The sequence below is a fragment of the Ambystoma mexicanum genome, chromosome 6q (genome assembly GCF_040938575.1).
Source record: "Ambystoma mexicanum isolate Mex_15411 chromosome 6q, UKY_AmexF1_1, whole genome shotgun sequence".
In the NCBI taxonomy this organism is placed as follows: Eukaryota; Metazoa; Chordata; class Amphibia; order Caudata; family Ambystomatidae; genus Ambystoma; species Ambystoma mexicanum.
The window spans coordinates 1,368,053,246-1,368,073,316 of record NC_090937.1 but is presented as its reverse complement, the minus strand read 5'-3'; the positions used below and the strand labels follow the sequence as shown (position 1 = coordinate 1,368,073,316).

The 20,071-nt window shown below is 44.5% G+C and overlaps 1 protein-coding gene across 4 annotated transcripts in view; it reads right to left on the bottom strand.

The window, feature by feature from the left end:
- Window positions 1–20,071, bottom strand: part of KIAA0232 (KIAA0232 ortholog) — an 813,590-nt gene that overhangs the window by 641,594 nt on the left and 151,925 nt on the right. For all 4 annotated transcript variants that reach the window (XM_069631995.1, XM_069631994.1, XM_069631997.1 and 1 more), the window contains one exon: window positions 1,880–2,017. In XM_069631995.1, coding sequence (XP_069488096.1) covers window positions 1,880–2,017 — 138 coding nt within the window. The remainder of the gene's footprint in view (window positions 1–1,879; window positions 2,018–20,071) is intronic.

Genomic DNA, 20,071 nt, shown 5'->3' with positions numbered 1-20,071 from the left:
CCCATACAAACATACAGAGGCCTAAAAGAAGGGTGCATCCTTGCATCCACCCTCTTTAACCTTTACATAAGAGACATCAATACAGCATTTGAAACTATTAGAGCCTTTCCACCCAAAGTAGGAGGTCAACCTCTACCTTGGTTACTGTATGCAGATGACCTAGTAATTATCGATCTAACTCAGATAGGGCTACAAAGAAAACAGTGCTCTACAAGCATATGCAGAAAATAATCTATTAACGGTCAATCTAAAGAAATCAAACATCCTAATAATGTCACAAAACCAAAATTAAGAAACTTATTTACCTGGAGCATAGGTAATGAGAAGTTGGAGAGAGTGCAAGACTTTAAATATCTCGGACAAAACATTCAATAATCCAAAAGAATTGGCATATAAAAATGAATTTAGACATAAAATGCAGAGTCTAACTTCCCAAGCAGAAATAATAGACAGGAAGTACGGTAAATTTTCATACAAGCAAAAAGTTATCCAATATTGACGTAGGGTGCCCATTTGAAATCGCAAGAAAAACAACCAAATTGGAATTTGATTGAGGGCATATACTGGAAATCACTAGCATTGCCCAAAAGATTCCCTATCCAAATAATCAGATTTGAACAAGGTCTTCTGTCCATTCAAGCAATAGTCACATGGCAGACTCTGGCAAGAGTCGGTAACATAGATGGTTCTTGCATGTCAGCAAATGAACATTTTCTGTGGAGTGCCAAAGTAATAATCGATAAGCAAGACAAATCCCTACAAGCCTGGAGAGAACAGAACAGTGCATAAATATCATGAAATAAATAAATAAAAGCATTATTGGATAGCACTATGAGACACTTGTGCCAAATACATAGCTTTCAAGATGGGAAACTTTAGAATGAAATTAATGCATCAGACAAAGCCATATATCAGTTTCCTAATCAGAAATCCAGAGCATGCAATATGCGACTGTGCTTTAATCTTTGGCCTACTAGAGAGGTAATGGACTTTAGACGTAACCAACTCAATGGCGTTACTTTCTGCAGGTTCTGTAATCTAACCTCCGACAATGAAAAACATCTGCTAATCAAATGAAGTCTCAAAGCTTGGTGGAAATATCTCGGCAAATTTAGATTAAATTGGAACCAAATGTGGGATATGGTATTTAATGCCAATCAAATCTGCCCAAATATTGCGACAGTTACATTCATATTGAAGTTAAATTTGGAACATGACCATTAAGGCGGGGAGATAACAGAACTAACTGCATGAGACATGTGAATAAAGAACATACTGATATCGACCATGATTTGATTTGCTGTATTTTAAAACCCGAAAACAGAAAGACTGAATTTTTAAACATTTTACTATTTTTAAATTGTCAAATTACTTGAATACAACTATGGCACTGACCTTTAAGAATATCAATAGAAATGCATGCATATATATATGCAATTATTTCCTTTTTTTTTGTATCTGTAACTTGTGTAAGGATGCATCGAAACTAAAAACACAAATAAAAAATGATAAAAAAGCATTCAAGCAAAGAGCTCTTTAACAGTAGGGCATCTAATACCTTCCTTGGCATTTAGCCTGTCAAAGGATTAGGCAGGTTGTTCTACATATGGATCAGATGCTCAGGCACCTGTACTCACACTGGTACTAAGTGACTTGCCCTATAACAAACCTACAGCAACAAAAAAAACAAAAACAAATAAAAAAATATTTAGGGTGAAGAGCCTTCTAATAAAGACACTTCGGAAAACATCAACAAGCTTTGCTAGAGGATAATCTTAAAGTGATGCAACCCAAGAGAAACCTAAACATTGTCACTTATGAATATTGCCAAATTAAGAAAATGCTAAAACGATTCCATTATTATAAACAGATTATTTACCTCATCAGATGCAGAACGAAGACATTGGACTGCTGCCTGTTTCTTCATTTCCTCCAACGTAAGATCGGAAGACTTTTTCTTACTCTTTGCCCACTTCTTGCATGCTCCTTTTTCAAACCCCAGGAAGATGTCATTCTCCTAAAAGGTGTTTGCAAGGAAACCAACTGTCATCCGCCTCGCATAAACATTGCTCACCCCCCTAATATGAATGCCAGTTCTCCACAGGGACAAAATATAACTTTTTGCTAGGAGTGAATTCATCACATGCCATTGGAACACGGATTCATTGTTCGATATTACCACCACAAATACAAACATTGTTCATAACCAACAAAAATAGGAGCAAAGGATCAGTGTGTGTTGTGCAAGTCAAACTCACGTTTCCAACACAGTACATGCATATATCTTGCAGATAGTGATTGCATGGAAAATACCGAGGAGAAACACTATATGAATTTTGTTTAAGTATCTTCAAGTTGGGAGGTGGTCCAGAGAAAAATGTTAAACATTAGTTACATCAGCAATTTTAAACCAGCCCATTGAGACTTCTCGAATATGTGCTTTGCTAAATGCCAGACAAAATCTCAGAGTAAAAAGTCTGCACACACTTCAATCAATAACCACAATTATAGGTGATTGACAGTTGCAATCTTCAATTACGATAAAGTAAAGAGGCAGTAGTTGCCTTACTTTTGAAGCGAGATTGGGCCAATTGGGAAATACAGAATATCACACAAGGATCAGTACCAATGTTACTAATTTGTCTCCTCCCCCCCCTTCACCTTGGGCGGTTACAGACCCGGAAAGGTGAGCTTTACCTCATGGTACTGCAGCATTCAGAGCTCCCAGAATAGGCTGCCAACTTCCCTTGCCGGTGCTCCAGCCCCGTCCTCCCATTTCTCCTCTTCCACACTAACATTATGCCCCACATGCCACAACCACCCACTCCACGCACAAACTTACTGTTAGGGAGAATTCTCAGAAATGTCAATTCCCTACACCTTAGAGACCCCCAGCAACTTTGCTGGATTTTGAGGACTTGATTTTTTTTTTTTTTTTTTTTTTAACCTGGAGAGAGAGACCCTTTCCCAAATTTTGAACACTGCGTTTCCCTTGGTTGTGGAGTCTGACAAACTCCATAGGCATCATCTTCTACATTGTGTCACACAGCACCTTCAGTGCAGTGACACAGGGAAGTCTTTCAGATTTGCCAAAGGTTTAAATACCTTCTCTTGGATAAAATACTGTTTCCAAGAGCAGTAAAGTGAAATTGACTTTACATGTGTAACTTTCTAGACACAGCACACACCGTCTTACAATAGGGTGCTGGAGGGGCTACCTAGTATCCCCTTTGTCTAGTTTCTCATTTAACATTTTTAATGTTACCCTTTTCTCACTGAAGAGCTGGTGGCAGTGGTTTCGTTTTAACTACCCTGGTGTGCATTTACCACTGGCTGCGTTCGCAGCTACAGTAAAGCACCCAAGGGTGCCATTTTTGTCAAAATGGCCCTGGTCTTTTTTCGCCATTTCTTTGTGGAAAGGTCCTTTTCGAGATTTACTCTGCGCGCCAAACCAGGTTTGGTCCCATTGTTCGTTTTGCCTTTGGCAGGATTCACGAGTGAAGCCTGCCTCTGGCTCCAGGGTTTCTATGGTAGGCAGAAAGTGAGGGAAGTGCCCGAAACTCCCTGTGCTTAGTCTCCTAGGAGACCCAAATGCACTCTGTGGTGATTGGCCGGCTGACTGTCCCTCAAGGACAGCCACCCTGCTGGGTGACTGACAGCTAGGCTAGAATGAATGGGAGAACGGAATAAAAGGCAAGGCTTTTGGCTTGGAAGCCAGAGTCGACCACTGGACGAAGGAACCGAAGAAGAACTTGAAGAGGACGCCCGTGCAACTCCTGGACCGTTGGTTTGCAAAGTGAAGCCCTGCTGCTGTGCTCAAACTCCAAATTCGTATCGACAGAGAAGCCCCGGCAAGGACAACTTCTCCCCTTGAATTGGTGGGACCAATCAACTCCATAGTAAGCCATCTGGACATTCATCTCAGAGCTGGTTGAATTTCCACAGAGTTGCTGCTTGAAACCGTATAGCCAGGGAGAGGAACACCAGATTGTGTGCGTTGCTTTTAAACTGGCAAAGAGCTCCAGGAAGAGCCTCTGGATTCGCAGGAAGCAGGACCGACTGAGCCTTAGCCCCCTCAACAGAGTGCGGGACCACAGAAGCGAGGAAAGTCCATCTCGACAGCCAGGAACCGCGCTGTTGCTATTTGCGGCAAACGCGAGGAGCTAAAACACTGAACACCCAGAAGTCCTCCCTCTTGTCCCCACGACTGAGGCCCAGGAACAGTGAGATCTGCAGCGCTGCACAGGAACAGAAGTCATCTGCTGCACTTTTCTCTTCAATACCAAGATACTGAAAAGTCTGAGAGAACTTACCTCTCACTGTAGAGTTGCCTGCACCTTCTACTCACAAGCATAATCAGCTTATGGCCCTACATTTGATTCTTCTTTTCTTCAAAGACTTCAAAAACATTGTGCAAAGACTTTCTACTTAACTACCAGAAGTGGTTCATCCTATATAAGACTTTTGCCCATTGACTTTGGCTTAGCCTATTGTACTGAATGCCTCTTCTTGGGGGATCCAAAACTATTTGCCTGCTTAAGAATATTTGTGGTCTATAATGTTCTGAATAATATTATCCTTTGACTTCTTACAATCTGATTCTAAATATAACAGTGATATATTAATGTCACCAGCACCCTAGTAATTGAAGCCACCTTAGGGTGTACGAAGTGTCTCTGGGCCATCCCAAAAGGGTATCTACCAATTAAGAGTATTTCCTGAAGTGTATTTGAGTGTTACTATTATATTTGCTTCCTTCTGAAGAAGGCTTATTCTAACTGACCGATAAATTAATAATTGTTTATTCAGAAACCTTGAGTGTAAGAGTTTATTTTAATACTTGTCGCTATGAATCTCTGTGCAACTCCCCTACAGCTTATATTGACCCCTCTTGAGATGAGCCTGGCTGCTCAACACTCTACCAAAACTGTGTAGTACAGGCTTATACCAAAGGTTGGGTTTCCTATACCTGTAGTCAGAGTTGTGTGTAGTGTTCCCAGGGTGTAATGCATACAAACTTTGCCTAACACTTACTGTGCCTCCTACCAGCTTCCCACGCAGTCCGCTCACCTCTTCTTTACCCTGCAAATTACTGCCATCAAAAAGGGGAAGGGACTAGCTGTAGTTCCCTTTGTCCATGACTGCCATTTTGAATTTTTAACTTTCCATTGAGAAACAGCCATCGCGCCATTTCACAATTTAAATAAACACGCCATTATTACACTGAAAATCGTACTATGAACCAGTCTGTGGGCCGGTATTACCAATGAGAGAATGAGATAATGCCACTCTGGCCCACAGGCTTTATTGGAGGCCCTGCTGTCATTAACATCTGGTAATGCCCACCAAAAGAGGTTTATTGCCCGATTAGGACCTTTGGAATGATGACCGCATTGAACAATCTGCAGACTATAAAAAACGGTATATCCTGTAGACTGTTTTGTTTTCCTTCCTATGCTAACAGCAACGCAGATGGAACTGGCTGCAAGTTCCCTGCGCCCAACCAGGTGGATATTTGTACTGACAACTTCTATATATGGCATACAATTTTAGGAGCGCCACAGGTTATAAAAGCGTTGTAGACCTCGTCCCTGCATCATAAGTCTTTAAGCCCAGTTAAAATGCCTTCTCTATGCTCAGGCCTGTAACTTGGGTTATCAGGGCGTATAGCTCCAGGTACGGCCTTCGGGCTGGGTCTAGAAGTTTAATTGCAATGTCATTATTCTACTTAAGTCATAACCAAGAGTCATGGAGCTTTGTTACCGATACATGAGGGACTTAAACATGGTCCCGCGTGCAGATAACAGAAGAATAAAGCCCCTCCATTTTTGCCTCCTCCCCTACCTCAAGGGTCATATGTTGTCTGAGGTGGCAATAGCTCTCTTGAATTGTGAAACAGCGTGGCAGCTTTTTCACAAATGTAAAAACTTTTTTTTTTAAATGGCCTGAATGAACTGGCAAAGGGAACTCCCCATAATGAAGCCTCCATTTCCATGGCGGCCAAACGCAAAAGGAGACAGGTTCCAGGCAATAGGGCCAAACCTGGTCCTAAGAAACAGCAGCCCATATGCATGGCGATCCTCGAACACACGAGGTAAAAATGTGAATGCATAGGGTCCCCACTAGGTAAAACACATTGACAAAGTTACTCACTGTAGTGACTATCTTAACTCCTAATCCATAGTCCCCTTTCCTCCATACTTGTGAGACATTCCTTCCTTCGGGACGAGACCAGAGCAAATTTTAATGCGGGGCCACCGCACGTGACCCCGCCTTCCTGAGCTACGCCCTGCGGATCACCCTTCAGTCCTTTTCTATCTCCAGGTCTGACCATTTATGCAATAATAGAGGATACTTAGAGGGGACGGCAGGCAGGCGTATGGAGGAAAGGGGACTATGGCCTAAGAGTAAGGTAGTCACCACAGTGAGTAACTTTGTCATACTCCTACGGCCCGTTCCCTTTCCCCCATACTTGTGGGAGATTCCCAAGCACTGACCGTAGGTATTACGGATGGATGGAAATTTCCCTTATTGGAATACATTCTTGAGAACTGCCAGGCCAAATTCGGCATCAGCCCGGGAGCTCAGGTTGAGACAGTAATGTTTGCAAAAAGCCGATGGCAAGCTCCACATAGCCGCTCGTTCTGTCGCGGTAGAACTTCAGAGCCAGTCTGACGTCTAGGTTGTGCAGGACACTTCAACATCAGAGACCGGGTGTGGGAAGAAGACCGGTAAAAAATTCTGAAACCACTTCAGGAAGGAGGGTGGGTGGATGCGAACCACCACCTATCCTTATGAAAAGTTAGGAACGGATGTTCCACAGAAAGCGCCTGAAGCTCACTTATCAGTCTTGCAGATGTTACCACAATCAAAAAAGTCACCTTCCAAGACAGGTACTTCAGTTCGGTAGTAGCCATGGGTTCAAAAGGCTTACGACATACCGAGGACACATTCAGATTCCATCTCGGATGATGGGCCTGAACCGGTGGGAAAAGATTCAGAGCTGCAAAGTGTCTTTTGATGACTGGATTGGCCAGCGAGAAGAAGCAGCTGTCTGTAGACAGGTAAGACGCAATGGCGAACAAATATGTCCTGCATGATGAGACATGTATACCAGAGGCTGCAAGGTCAGACACAAAGGACAAAACAGTGTCAATAGAAGCATGCCTGGGATCAATCTCTTTGGCTAGACACCAATGGCAAAAACAGAGCCACTTGCTCCTGTATTAAGCTTGCATAGAGTGTTTTCTTGCCGCTTGAATTATACGCATGTTGTCCTCAGAAAGGTTGAACTGCACTAGTGATCGGAACTCAGGCACCAGGCTGCCAAGCGGAACAATTGTGGGGAGGGGTGCCACAACTCGTGGTTGCACTGGTGAAGGTCGTCGGGAATCTGCGGCAACCTGATCGGAGAGTACACCGACGGGTGCTGCAGTTCCGAAAACCAGAACCTGGCTGGCCACCAAGAAGCTATGAAAAGGAGAGTGCACTTCGATGCACTTCTGAGTTTCCAAAGTGACTGATGAATCAGTGGCAAAGGAGGAAAAGGCGTAAACTCATGTCCCACGGGATCTCGAGGGCATCCCTCAAAGAAGACGCTCCAAACCCGTCCCTGGAAGCATAAAGAGGAAGATTCCTGTTCAATGACGACGCAAAGAGGTCCACCTCTACGGTACCCCATTGCTGAAAAATCTTGGTGAGAACATCAGTGTTCATCTCCCAAACGTGACTCACCGCAGATTAGCGGCAAAGGGAGTCTGCAGCCACATTGATGTGACCCGGGATGTGCACAGCTTGGAGCCAAACATTGTGTTGGATAGCCCAATTCCAAATTTGGATGGCAAGGTCCACTAGGAGGGGAGACTTGGTGCCCCCTTGTTTGTTGATGTAAATCCTTGTTACTGAATTGCCCGTGCACACTCTAACCACACTGTTGCTGATAGAGGGTTAAAAAGCCTAGGCGCCAGAAAAACTGCCAGGAGCTCCAGATAATTGATATGGAAGAGCCGGTCTAGAGGTTTCCACAGATCGTACACCTCTAGGTGGCGCAGTGTCGTTCTCCACCCCAGAAGGGCTTAAGGTATTGGGATGTCCAACATTGCCATCCTATCCAGCACCCGGTCCTGAATGGCTATTAGAGAGGGGCGATTCATCCCCACCCTGGTCTGCCTGTTCCTCATCCAGTGAGGCGGGAGCAGAAGACTGATCCGTCGCACGTGGCGCCTCAGGCCCCGAAGGGGTGGTGGGCAGAGCAACCAGAGTCTTTTCCACTGGGGAAAGTGGAGGCAGTGGGGGAGGAGGCCCCACAGGAGAGGTGGAGGAGGTGGCACTACCAGAACCTGTATGGGGAGTGTTGGAGCAGGGGCCGTATCAGGCGGCTTAGGAAAACATTTCTTTAAACAAATCCTTAACTTTACGCCTTCATGGGATCAGAATGCATAAGCGTCTAAAATGTACAAAAAAAACACATCCTCAGACGAAGGTCTAGACGCTGGAGTGGGCAGAGGCTGCTCGGAGGGGCCATTACCCCAGGATCGCTAAGAGGATGGTTGCCAGGATGGTACCCCACCACTTGGATCCACGTAGATCAAAGGTGTGGACGCAGGAGGCAGCGAAACTGTATACGGCAGCAAATTCCGAGCACACCAATCCAATGGAGGACGGAATGGGTTTTTACTTTCCACAAAACGTGGCTGCTCTTCCCCAAAAACAGGCCGCTCAGCACCAGCCGTACATCGGTGTAAGAGGTAGTTAAAATGGCTGCTGTGGACCGTGGGTTTGGGCCGCCATTTTGAGCCGAACTGCGTCACAGGAGTGAGGCCGTGGTCACCAGAGGGGTCAGGGCAGAGCCAGTACTAGCAGATCTAGAGTGTTTATTAGACACCTTAGGGCCTGCTGAAGAATTAGCCACGAGTAGGGGACCATCGGCAGAGCCAGTTCTGGAAGTCTTATGGTGCTTGACTGGCTTCTTTGCCCCCTCAGCAGGCTTTGTTTCACAACAGTCATGTGCGTGGGAAGGCTTAAATTCACCCCCGGAAGCCAGGACCCTCAAAGGGGGCCCCTCAATCTTTCCGGTGTTAGATATAGCCTGAAGGGGAATCTCGTCAGTACCCTGGTACGTTTAGTCACCTCGAGAGACCTTGAGCCGAGACTCAGTGCAGTTAGTTCCAGATGTGGAAACCTCAGGGTTGACCCCATAACAGCTCCAGTACTGGGCCTAACTTTAGCTCCTGAAAAGGGAACCTCGGAAGAAGACCCGGTTCGGCAGACCCCTTGCGGGGGTCCTCAGAGAATACTCTGGTACACCTGTTAGATACCTTACGGCCCCTCTTCAGGGAGATCACTGGTAATAGAGCCACATGAGCACCTCCCGGAAGCAGAAGACCCCGGGAAGGAGTCCCCTGGCCGGGGTGCCCTGAAAAGGAACAAACTTAGCAGCGGTTTCTCTTTTTCCACAATGAAGAGCTTTAAGTGTGGCAGGGGAACACATTGAAACACCTCTTCCAACCAGACAAGCTGACGCTGGAGTGCCCGGACAGAGAGGGAGTTGCAGTAGAAGCACGAGTCCCAATGGTGTCCCGGGCCTAAAACTCCAGGCAAATAGAGTGGGGATCCGCCCTATCGAAACAGCGTACACGATGAACAGGACACGAATCCCAGACGCTCCGTCATAAAGAGTTAAGATGACCGTGGAACCGGAGCAAGAATGAAGGACAAGTGAACAAAAAAAAATATTCTCAGTGATGCAAGTGCGTCTGACCGCGCAGAGAAAAGGAATGAAAAGTAATGCGTGGGGCAGAGGTCAGGAAGGCGGGGTTACGGTCACGTGCAGTGGCCCTGCGTAAAAATAAAAGGACAAACATTTTTTTTTTTTTTTTTTTTAAAGTGCTGCAGTCCCGTCACAGAGGATGGAATGTCCCACAAGAATGGAGGAAAGGAAACAGGACGTAGGAGTATCTGTCAGTGGCTAGCCTAAGTCAGCCAGCCTTCCAATCAGCCACCAGGAAGAGACAGGTTGTGGTGGTCAGCCAATAAGGTTGGGGTAAAAACCCACCAAACACTCAGGACCATCCACAGAGGGTATGTATTGATTTAGGATATGGCATTTATAACGTGCCTGTACACCAGCGTTTCTAGGCGCGACAAGTGTACTGGGCACATCTGGGGTAGAAAACCAGATTAGGCCAGTTAAAACCACTCTAGAGAGTGCAGGGCTTCAATTACGACAAGCTCATGTTAGCACAATGGTCATTATAGGCCGATTGCATAGTTCCCATAGACAAAGGATGGGCCAAAACAAAATGGACAGGGACAAAGCTAAACAAATAGTTTTGTAACCAAACGACCACCATACTGGCACATGGGAGACGGATGAATTGAAATACGCAGCAACTCTGATGAAACCAAGTCTACATTTCGGCTGCCACCCACATACTCCACAATACAACTGGAGAGTTACAATTACCCTAGGACCAAAATTCACAAGCGCCCCTGTCCCTAGATGTCTCATCGGCTAATATCGGATGAGTAAATCAAGAATGGATACAGTGGCAGGGGAACTTCTAATGAAGTCCCTCGTGCCACAAAAATTAAAATCAAAGAACCAGAAAAACCAGCAGGAAAAAGCAAAACGTTTAGGGGCCCTAAATAGGACACAAACCAAGCCACAATGCCCATACCCTAAAATGGAATTCTTTAAAAAAAAATGTTAAAAAAGGTGCACTCCTATACACCATTAATTTAACAGATTACAGCTTTTGTGTGGCCATATACTGAAAATGGTTTAAACCGTGTGCATTGAAATTAAAGCTTTCTTCGGTTTTCCTCCCTTCTCAGAAAGAAATGACCTACGGTCATACACCATCTTTCAAGAAGCCAGCTAAATGTTCAATGTGTGAGCTAGCTGGAACTGGGTAGAGAGGTTGCCTGGCCCCCAGTACAAATTCTAGACACAGTGAGGTCCCGGTTGGGAAGCTGCTGGAGAAAATGGCAGTTCAACATAGGACAAGCGCACGTTGGAATGCTGCAGGTCCTTTACTGGTGGGTGTTTGAGACCGTTTTTCTAAAGTCCAACTAAGGGCTTCATAAAACCATATCGGAGGCAATACAAACCTCCACTCTTAGTAGAAGGCTGTACCACCCAAGAACATTTGGTAGCGTAGACAGAGCAACCAGGCAGATCTTAGGAGGGAAAGAGGGCTGTCGCTTGGTACAAAGAAGGGAGTCGTTCCTTACCTGTAACTCCATTCCTTCAGCATTGGTATCTTTCATCGATTCACATGCTGTGAATATTCCCAGTCAGGCTGGGAAACCCCAGTAACTTTGACTTAGTACGTTTACTATGGAAAAAATTGACACCTTGAGTGTCCCAGCTATGTTGTTGTGGGAGCTTTGGTACCCGCCAATGGGCACGGTCGAGTGTATACCACCGCCCCAGCAGCTTCCCCTCAGATTTTATCCACTCCTGCTGGCGGATACCTCTCAATAGGATGTTTGCCTGAAGAGGGAAGGGCACATGTGAATCCATGAAAGATACCAACGCTGTAGAAATGGACTTACAGGTAAGAAACTACTCCCTTCTCCAGCATTGGATCTTACCCAGCTTTTAGAGAACAACCCAAGCCATGCGTAGTTCAGTGTTTAAAAGCCTATGAAGAAGTAACAGCTCCCCTCAGGTCCACGCCTGGCGGTCAGCTTCTCATAGCTATTCGCAGACCCCCATAAGACAGTCTCAGCCCCTACTTTTGCACGCTGGACGCTAGCTCAAGCGGGGATAGATACACTCCATCTTGGAGCCCACTCGGTTAGGGGAGCCATGGCCGCTAAAGCATTCCACGTTGGAGTCCGTTTGGAGGACATCATGAGGATGGCTGATTGGGCAGGCGAGTCGATATTAAAAGAATTCTACTTAAAACCAGTGGAAGAGCCTGCTTCAGTGGTGGTAAGTAAGCTTTGAACGAGCATAATGTGAGCCTCCGGTCTTGTCATAGAATAAAGATTTTCCATAATAACTTACTAGAAATTCTTGATTCTATTAAAGATACGGAAGCGAGCATTATCCCACCCAGCAATGAAAAGCATGACGCGTACCGCTTGAGAATGATTCTAAGCATTACAACAACCTGTTGATCTAAATGCATGCATAGTTTACAATAATACAATGCGTTTCTCTCCCACCCCGTTAAGGGAACTAGGGTTGTCATACGCATGAAGTAATATATTCTATTTCTTTCCTTGACAGCCTCTACAGACAAGTCTGTGTGATCTGTGGTTCAACGACCCTTCTTCCTGTTAACCGAAGTTTAGAATCCTTACACCGAAGGACAGCAAAGTTTGCAGTATCGAAAGAGAAAGTTATTTCTTGTTCAGGACTGTTTATGGGAGCACCTGTATGCCCATTGGAGGACTAGTATCACATGCATGTGGACACTAGATGACCTTTAGGAGCATCATGGGATATGAAGTTTTGTCTCTGGAAATGTTACGGACTGTAGATGTTCATTAAACTGTTCTGTTTTATGTATTTTTTAGTGCACCTTTGGAATGAGTTTGTTTAATATGAAAGTGCACAAAATACCTTGCTGCTGAGCTTTCTTAATGTGGTTAATTAAAGAAAGAGAAGCATAATGCTCGCCTCAGTCTCTTTAATAGAATGAATAATTTCTAGTAAGTTATTATGGAAAATCTTTATTGACCTATTAAACCAAGATTAGAATTCTTATTATGGACAAGTGTCAATTTGAAGTGGTTATTTCCGAAAAGCAGCCTTTATTTGGCATATTTGCATGATACACAAATAATGAATATTAGTTTAGGGAGAAGAGATAGAAATTGTTGAACAAAAGACTCGAGTAAATGTGAAGAAAAAAAATATTGGATGCAATATTTGCAATAGACAAGTAGCTTGCGATATAGGCTTTAACTGTTCACTTTCTTTTTCATGTATTTCTATCTTAGAAACGAAACCAACCAAGATTTTATTTTCTCCTAATGCGCCCGTTACCCAGTGTCTCTTGAAACCCAGTCTATAGTTTGATGTCTTAATTGGGCTGCTTAATGGGGAAAAATGAACTGCCATAACCAATTAGCGTGTTTAGTGGTATACTGGGAACATTCTAAATGAAAACTAATAGGGCGGTATGGACTTCGTGCATCACTGCAAAGAGTATGGATTTTGAAAGTGGTCACCACGACAAATGTATCGACTCCACCAACTTATGAGTGCTGAACTGAGAGGCGCTGTGGGAGGGCGGCACAGACTTTCCGCAATAATAGTCATCCCTCGTTTTCCGCCGTGAGAATGGGTAGAGGCATGTCTAGAAACACAGAAAGAAACGCAGAAAATAATTTGAGAAAAAACCCTTCAACCAAAAACAATTAACCTCCATAACCTGCGACTACAAAAAAGCTACCCATCAAGCCAAAAGTAATGCATACAACCTGCGCATTGAAAATGCCAGTTCCAGCTCTAAAGAGCTCTTCTCAGTCCTAAGAGAACTAGAAACCCCCTCGCAAATGCCGGATCTTTGTATCAAAGATCAAGCTCGGTGCGAGGACATACAAAAGGCCTTAATGGACAAAATCACAACTCTCCAGCACAAAATTAACAACAAAAAATTGAAACTTAACTCACCCCAACAACTTCCACCTAAACGTACAACACCCAAACCCTTTCCAAAGTTTGAGTTTTCCACCATTATCATAGAGGAAACTACTAAAATCATCAAAGGTCTCAAACCTACACGCTGCCAAGGTGACATCTGCCCATCGACCCTATTCAAAGACTGCGCAGATAACCTGGCACCGTTCATCACCTCTCTTATAAAAAAACTTGTGTCTCTAATAAAGTACCAGACAACCTCAAGGAAGCCTGGGCAATGCCTCTTGAAAAAAACCTTCCTTGGACCCAAATGTACCTACTAATTACCGTCTCATCACAACGGTATCATTCGTTTAAAATTTTTTGGAGAGAGTAGATTATGTCCAGATCCAAAATTACCTAGAAAAACACCATCTACTGGGCATTCGACAGTCAGGTTTCCGCCCAGGTCAAGGCACGGAAACAGCCCTTGTTGACCTCAAAGTACAAATAGATCTGATCAGAGATAAAGGCGATCTAGCCATCCTCCTGCTTCTAGACCTCTCTGCGGCATTTGACCTGGTAAATCATAACATCCTACAGTGTTTTTACTATCACCAGGCTTGACCCCCTTGGGGCCAGCATGAGATTCTTAGCCAGCGATGCCCACTTCTCCAACAATGCCATAGCATGGATTAAATCATTCCTCACTAACAGAACGATGAGTCTTCTCCTCTACAGCAGCTGCTAGCCCCGCAGCAGTCACTTGTGGAGTCCCCCAAGGATCATGTTTTTCTCCCACCATGTGCAACACTTTTACGGAGCCTCTCCAACAAACTGGACTATTTGGGCGTCACATACACAAACTATGCGGACGATACCCAAATACTTATTCCAATCACAGGAGAATACGTCAGACACAAATGCCCTCAATGCAATCTACCACAAAATCCAAGCATGGATGGCCCAGAATGAGCTATGTCTTAATGACGACAAAACAGAGATCCTCATTCTGGGCAGCTAAGCGAAACTCAAAAATCTCTCACCACTGAACCAATCCTTTAACACAGATGGAAACATTATCCCCACCGCCAAAGAAGTTAAGACCCTAGGAGTCTATCTCGATTCCTCACTCACTCTCACACGGCAAGTCAATGTTATCACATCAGCATCTGCCTACACAGCCAAACTTATAACGGCCTGTAGACCCTACCTCACAGTAGAAAACCGAATCACCCTTGCAAGAGCACTGATCCTTTCCAGAGTTGACTACTGCAACACCATCTTTGCAGGCGCCTCATCTAAAAACATCCAGAAACTCTGAACAGTGCAGAATAATGCCATAAGAGCAGCATTAAACATTCCCAAATCAGAACATATCTCCTCCACCAGAAGAAACATTCACTGGCTACCAGTGAAGGACCGGATTAAATTTACAATACTCACGCTGACACACAAATGCCTCTCCAATACTGCCCCACGCTACCTATCCAGCATGATAACTAGGAACCAATCCTCCAGACCCACCCGCACTGCCTACCTCGGGCAAATAACCATGCCCATATACAAAAGACAAAGAACCGGAGGCTCAAGTTTCCCTCTAATGGAACCCTGCCACTGGAGATGAAACTGGGCCCAGCCCTACTCTTCATTCACAAAAAACTAAAAACCTGGTTCTTTACTCAAGACATCAAATTACACCCTCCCTCCTGTAAGTAACCCATTATGACCGGTACCCAACTACCTGCACCAGGACCTACACTGCACGTAAGTCTCCACAAGACATGCAACCATACGCTTAAAGTGACACAATGTGGCAACACTAAGCCCAAACCCACTTCTGCCACGCTATCCTGTAACCATATACTTAAGCATGCCTCTCTATGATCTGCATTAGTTGTAACCATATTCTTAAGCCTGCCAAAATCCATAACTAATCTCTCAAGTATACGGATTCTTCAACCATTTCCTTAAGTCGGTTTACCTAGCCAACTAAGGGCTACTAGGTCTACCCTGTAACCATATTCTTTAAGCAAGCCTATTTATGATCTGCATTTCATGTAACCACTTCCTTAAGTCAAACCTGTAACCAATCTCTTAAGTTGTTATCTCAGTAACCATGTTCTTAAGATTGTTGCGCCCAGATGCCCAGGGGTTCGCCTCACAAATGGAATAATAAATAAATAAATAGAGGAGTGCCAATCCTTCCTAATGAGCATCTAGCTTACTTCAGGTTTATACCTTCTACAAAAACATGCACCTTTCTAGACAAAAGGGCACCATTTTACTTGCGATGATGCAGTGAAACAGTTCCCTGAAATAGGTGTTGGGGAGAATTCTCAGAAATGTGCCAATTCCCTCTACCTTAGAGACCCCCAGCAACTTTGCTGGATTTTGAGGACTTGATTTTTATTTTTATTGTTAACTTGGAGAGAGTGAGACCCTTTTCCCACTCTCTCGTGTATTTTAATGTGATTTTGAACACTGTTTTTTTGTTTTTGGAGTCTGAAACTCCACAGGCATCTTTTACATTGTGTCACACAGCACCTTCAGTGCAGTGGCACAGGGAGGTCTTTCAGATTTCCCAAAGGGTTAAATACCTTCTCTTGGATAAACTACTGTTTCCAAGTGCAGTAAAGTGAAATTGACTTTACTAACATTTGTAACTTTATACACCCAGCACACACTATCTTACAATAGGGTGCTGCAGCGGTTACTTAGTATCCCCTTTGTCCATATTCTCATGTAACAATTGTATGTTAACGTTTCCCGATGAATGGCTGCTGGCAGTGGTTTACTTTTAACTACTGTGGTGTGCATTTACCACGGGCTGCGTTCGCAGCTGCAGTAAAGCACCTGAGGGTGCCATTTTTATGAAAAAGCCCCCAGTCTTTTTTTGCCATTTCTTCTTGGAAAGGTCCTTTTTGAGATTTACACTGCGTGCGAAACCAGGTTTGGTCCGGGATTCACAAGTGTAGCCCGCCTCTAGCTCCAGGGTGTCTGGTGGGGGCAGGAAGTGAGGGAGGTGCCCGAGACTCCCTGTGCTTAGTCTCCTAGGACAACCAAATGCACTCTGTGGTGATTGGCCGGCTGACTGTTCGGTAAGGACAGCTACCCTGCTGGGTGACTGACAGCTAGGCGGAAATGAATGGGAGAAACCTGCATAAAAGACAAGGCTTTTTGGTTTGGAAGGCAGAGTCGACCGCTGGACGAAGGAACCGAAGAAGAACTTGAAAAGGACGCCTGCTGCAACTCCTGGACTGTTAGTTTGCCCAGTGAAGCCCTGCTGCTGTGCTGAAACTCCAAATTCATAACAACAGAGAAGCCCCTGCAAGGATGACTTCTCCCTTTGAGGTGGTGGGACCAATCGACTCCAAAGTAAGCCACCTGGACATCTTCTCAGAACTGGTTGAATTTCCACAAAGTTGCTGCTGGAAACCGAAAATCCAGGAAGAGGAACACCAGATTGTGTGCGTTGCTTTTAAGTTGGCCAAGAGCTCCAAGAAGATCCTTCTGACTCCCAAGAAGCAGGACTGACTGAGCCTGAGCCACCTCAACAGAGTGCTTGACCCCAGAAGCAAGACAGCCAGAAACCGCAGTGTTGCTATTTGCGGTAGTCGCTAGAAGCTGAAAAACCAAAGTGCCACTTCCTTAAAGATTGCCGGTTGCGAGCGGTGACCGTCCCATTGCAGTGCAGGAGTCCCCAGAAGTCCTCCCACTTGTCCCCACGACTGAGGCCCAGGAACAGTGAGATCTGAAGAGCTGCACAGAAACAGTACCGTAAAGTCTGACAGAACTTAAACAGCTTGTGGCCCTACTTTGAATTCTTCTTTCTACAAATACTTTTCAATAATTGTGCAAGACTTTTACCTACCTCTGAGAAATGCTTCAGTTTCACCTAGACTTTTGCTCAATTGACTTTGGCTTAGCCTGGCTCCCTGAATGACTCTTCTTCCCTCTGTGAATGTGTTTGGTCTTCCTTCCAGGAAAGGGTTAACTAACTTTACAGTAGGCATTTTTACTAAAAGTACTTACCTGCTTTGAGAATTTCTGGTAGCTCTTGTTGTGTCATACCAACCTTTCTCTTTGACAACCTCTACAGTGTGTGTTGAAGTGTATTTGAGTGTTACTGTTATACTGCCCCCTTCTGAAGGCTTATTCTAACTGATAAATTAATAATTGTTTATTCAAGAAACCTTGTGTGTAAGAGTTTATTTGAATACTTGACACTGTGAATCTCTGTGCAACTCCCCTACAGCTCACATTGACCCCTTTTGAGATAAGCCTGGCTGCTCAACACGGTACCAACCTGTGTAGTACAGACATACTAAAGGTTGGGTTCCTATTGCCAGGAGGTCAGGGTTGTTGTAGTGCACCCAAAGGGAACTGCATACAATCTTCCTGAAAACTGGTGGCAGGCGGTGAGGCTATATTGTACAGTTGTTACACTAAGAATTTACTTTGCTTTTGTTCAACTAAAAACCTTCACAAGGCTAAGCTCCACTAGAAAAGCAATTGTAACATGCCTGATATGGGCAGCTATGGATAACTTCAGTCAGGAAGCCCTGATCATTTTAACAGTAGATCAACTGAAGGAAATGTGTAAAATCAGGAGTCTGTGTTAAAGGAAAGAAAAATGAACTAATTGCAAGATTGTTGAATAATCAAAGTCTGGGTAGAAGGCCTGTCACACCTACTAACCTAAGAAATGTGGAAAATGATAATGAGGATGATAATTCAGAGTTTGACTCCAATATTATTGAAGAGTCAGAGGAGTCACAGTAAGAGGCCACCTCTTTACCTCAACAGGCCCTTTTGCCTCAACCTGTATCCGCAGGGACCCCACCAGGTCCATCAATGAGTCCAGAATGCATGTCTCTTGAGAAAATGAGACTTGAGTTAGAATTCAAAAGATTACAAATCCAAGCTGAAACCAAACATCAGGACATCAAACTAAGGGAAATGGAAACGCAACATGCTCTTGAAATAAAGAAATTGTCTCTTGAAAATGTTTCTATCCCAGAGACTTCTAGGTCTTCCAGTCCAAAGAGACCTTGCATGCCTAAAAAAGTAGTCAGTATGTATGATGTGAAACTTGATATTTTGGATTGGTTGAGTGCTTTTGAATATAACTATGGGATTCAGGGTTTCACAGGGAATCTGTTGATTACTTGGCTTTTGTCTAGGCTCCCCCAGGTTGCAACCGATGCTATAATGTAGGTGGGAAAACTTGAAAGATTGGAGTATGAAAATGTGAAGCTAGCATTGATAGCTAGATTTGGGAAAACTCATTCCTAGTACCTTAAGAGGTTTAGGACCCTCAAAAAGACTGGATATTTGAAAAGCCTAGATGGTTGGGATAAGGGTTACAGAGTGAACTCCTTTGATGGAATGAGAAGAACAAGTTACTTCTTACCTGGTAACGTTCTTTCGATGGGATGTTCCTCCGATGTATTCCTTATCTTGATAGATCATCTCCAGCTTGCTGGCCTCGGAAACATTTTTTCAGTAGAGGGCGCTTCGCGTCGACGTCCCTCGAGCCGATGTCCCTCGACAGCCTCCGTATCGGCGCCAACATCATCATGCTTATAAATAGACTCGCGCAGCGTCCATTGCTCAGTTCCGTTTTGACGTTAAACAGTTGCTTTACATTAATTGGTTATTGACCCTGAAGGAGTGTAAGCAGTAACCACAAGGGAAGTTTTACTGAGGGGATGGATGGGAGGGGCGATAAGGAATACGTCGGAGGAACATCCCATCGAAAGAACGTTACCAGGTAAGAAGTAACTTGTTCTTCGAAGGGATTGTGTCCTCCGACGTATTCCTTAGCTTGATAGACTCCCATAGCAGTGGTGTGTAACTGGAGGTGGGAGTAAAATTGCCATGTTTCCCTTCAAGAATGAACAGAGTGTAACACAGCTTTGCCAAATCTAGTCTCTTGGCTAGAGGAGGAATCCAGGTTGTAAAATTTTGTGAAGGTATGTACAGACGACCATGTGGCAGCCGCACATATGTCTCGAATCTGTACCCCTCTTTGGAGGGCCGAAGAGGCTGCGATACCCCTGGTTGAATGAGCCCTAAGAATTTGAGGAGGCTCATTCCCTGCCAGTTTATAACATTCCAGAATGGCCAAAATAATCCATCTGGAAATGGTCTGTTTTGTTATCGGTAATCCCAATTTGTGCCCTGAGTAACCTACGAACAGTTGGTCTGCTTGCCTAATCCTAGCAAGTCTGCTGATGTAAAAGCTCAAAGCCCGCCTTGGGTCCAGCCTATGCAGCCTTTCTTCCTCTTTCCCCGGATGGGGAGGAGGATAGAATGAAGGTAAGGTAATCTTCTGAGTGATGTGGAATTCAGAAACCACCTTTGGGAGGAAATTAGGCTTCACTTGTAGGACAACTGTCTTTATGAAAAATTGTATGAGGGGGTTTACAAGATAGAGCTTGTAATTCGCTCACCCTACTAGCAGATGTCAATGCCACTAATAAGACA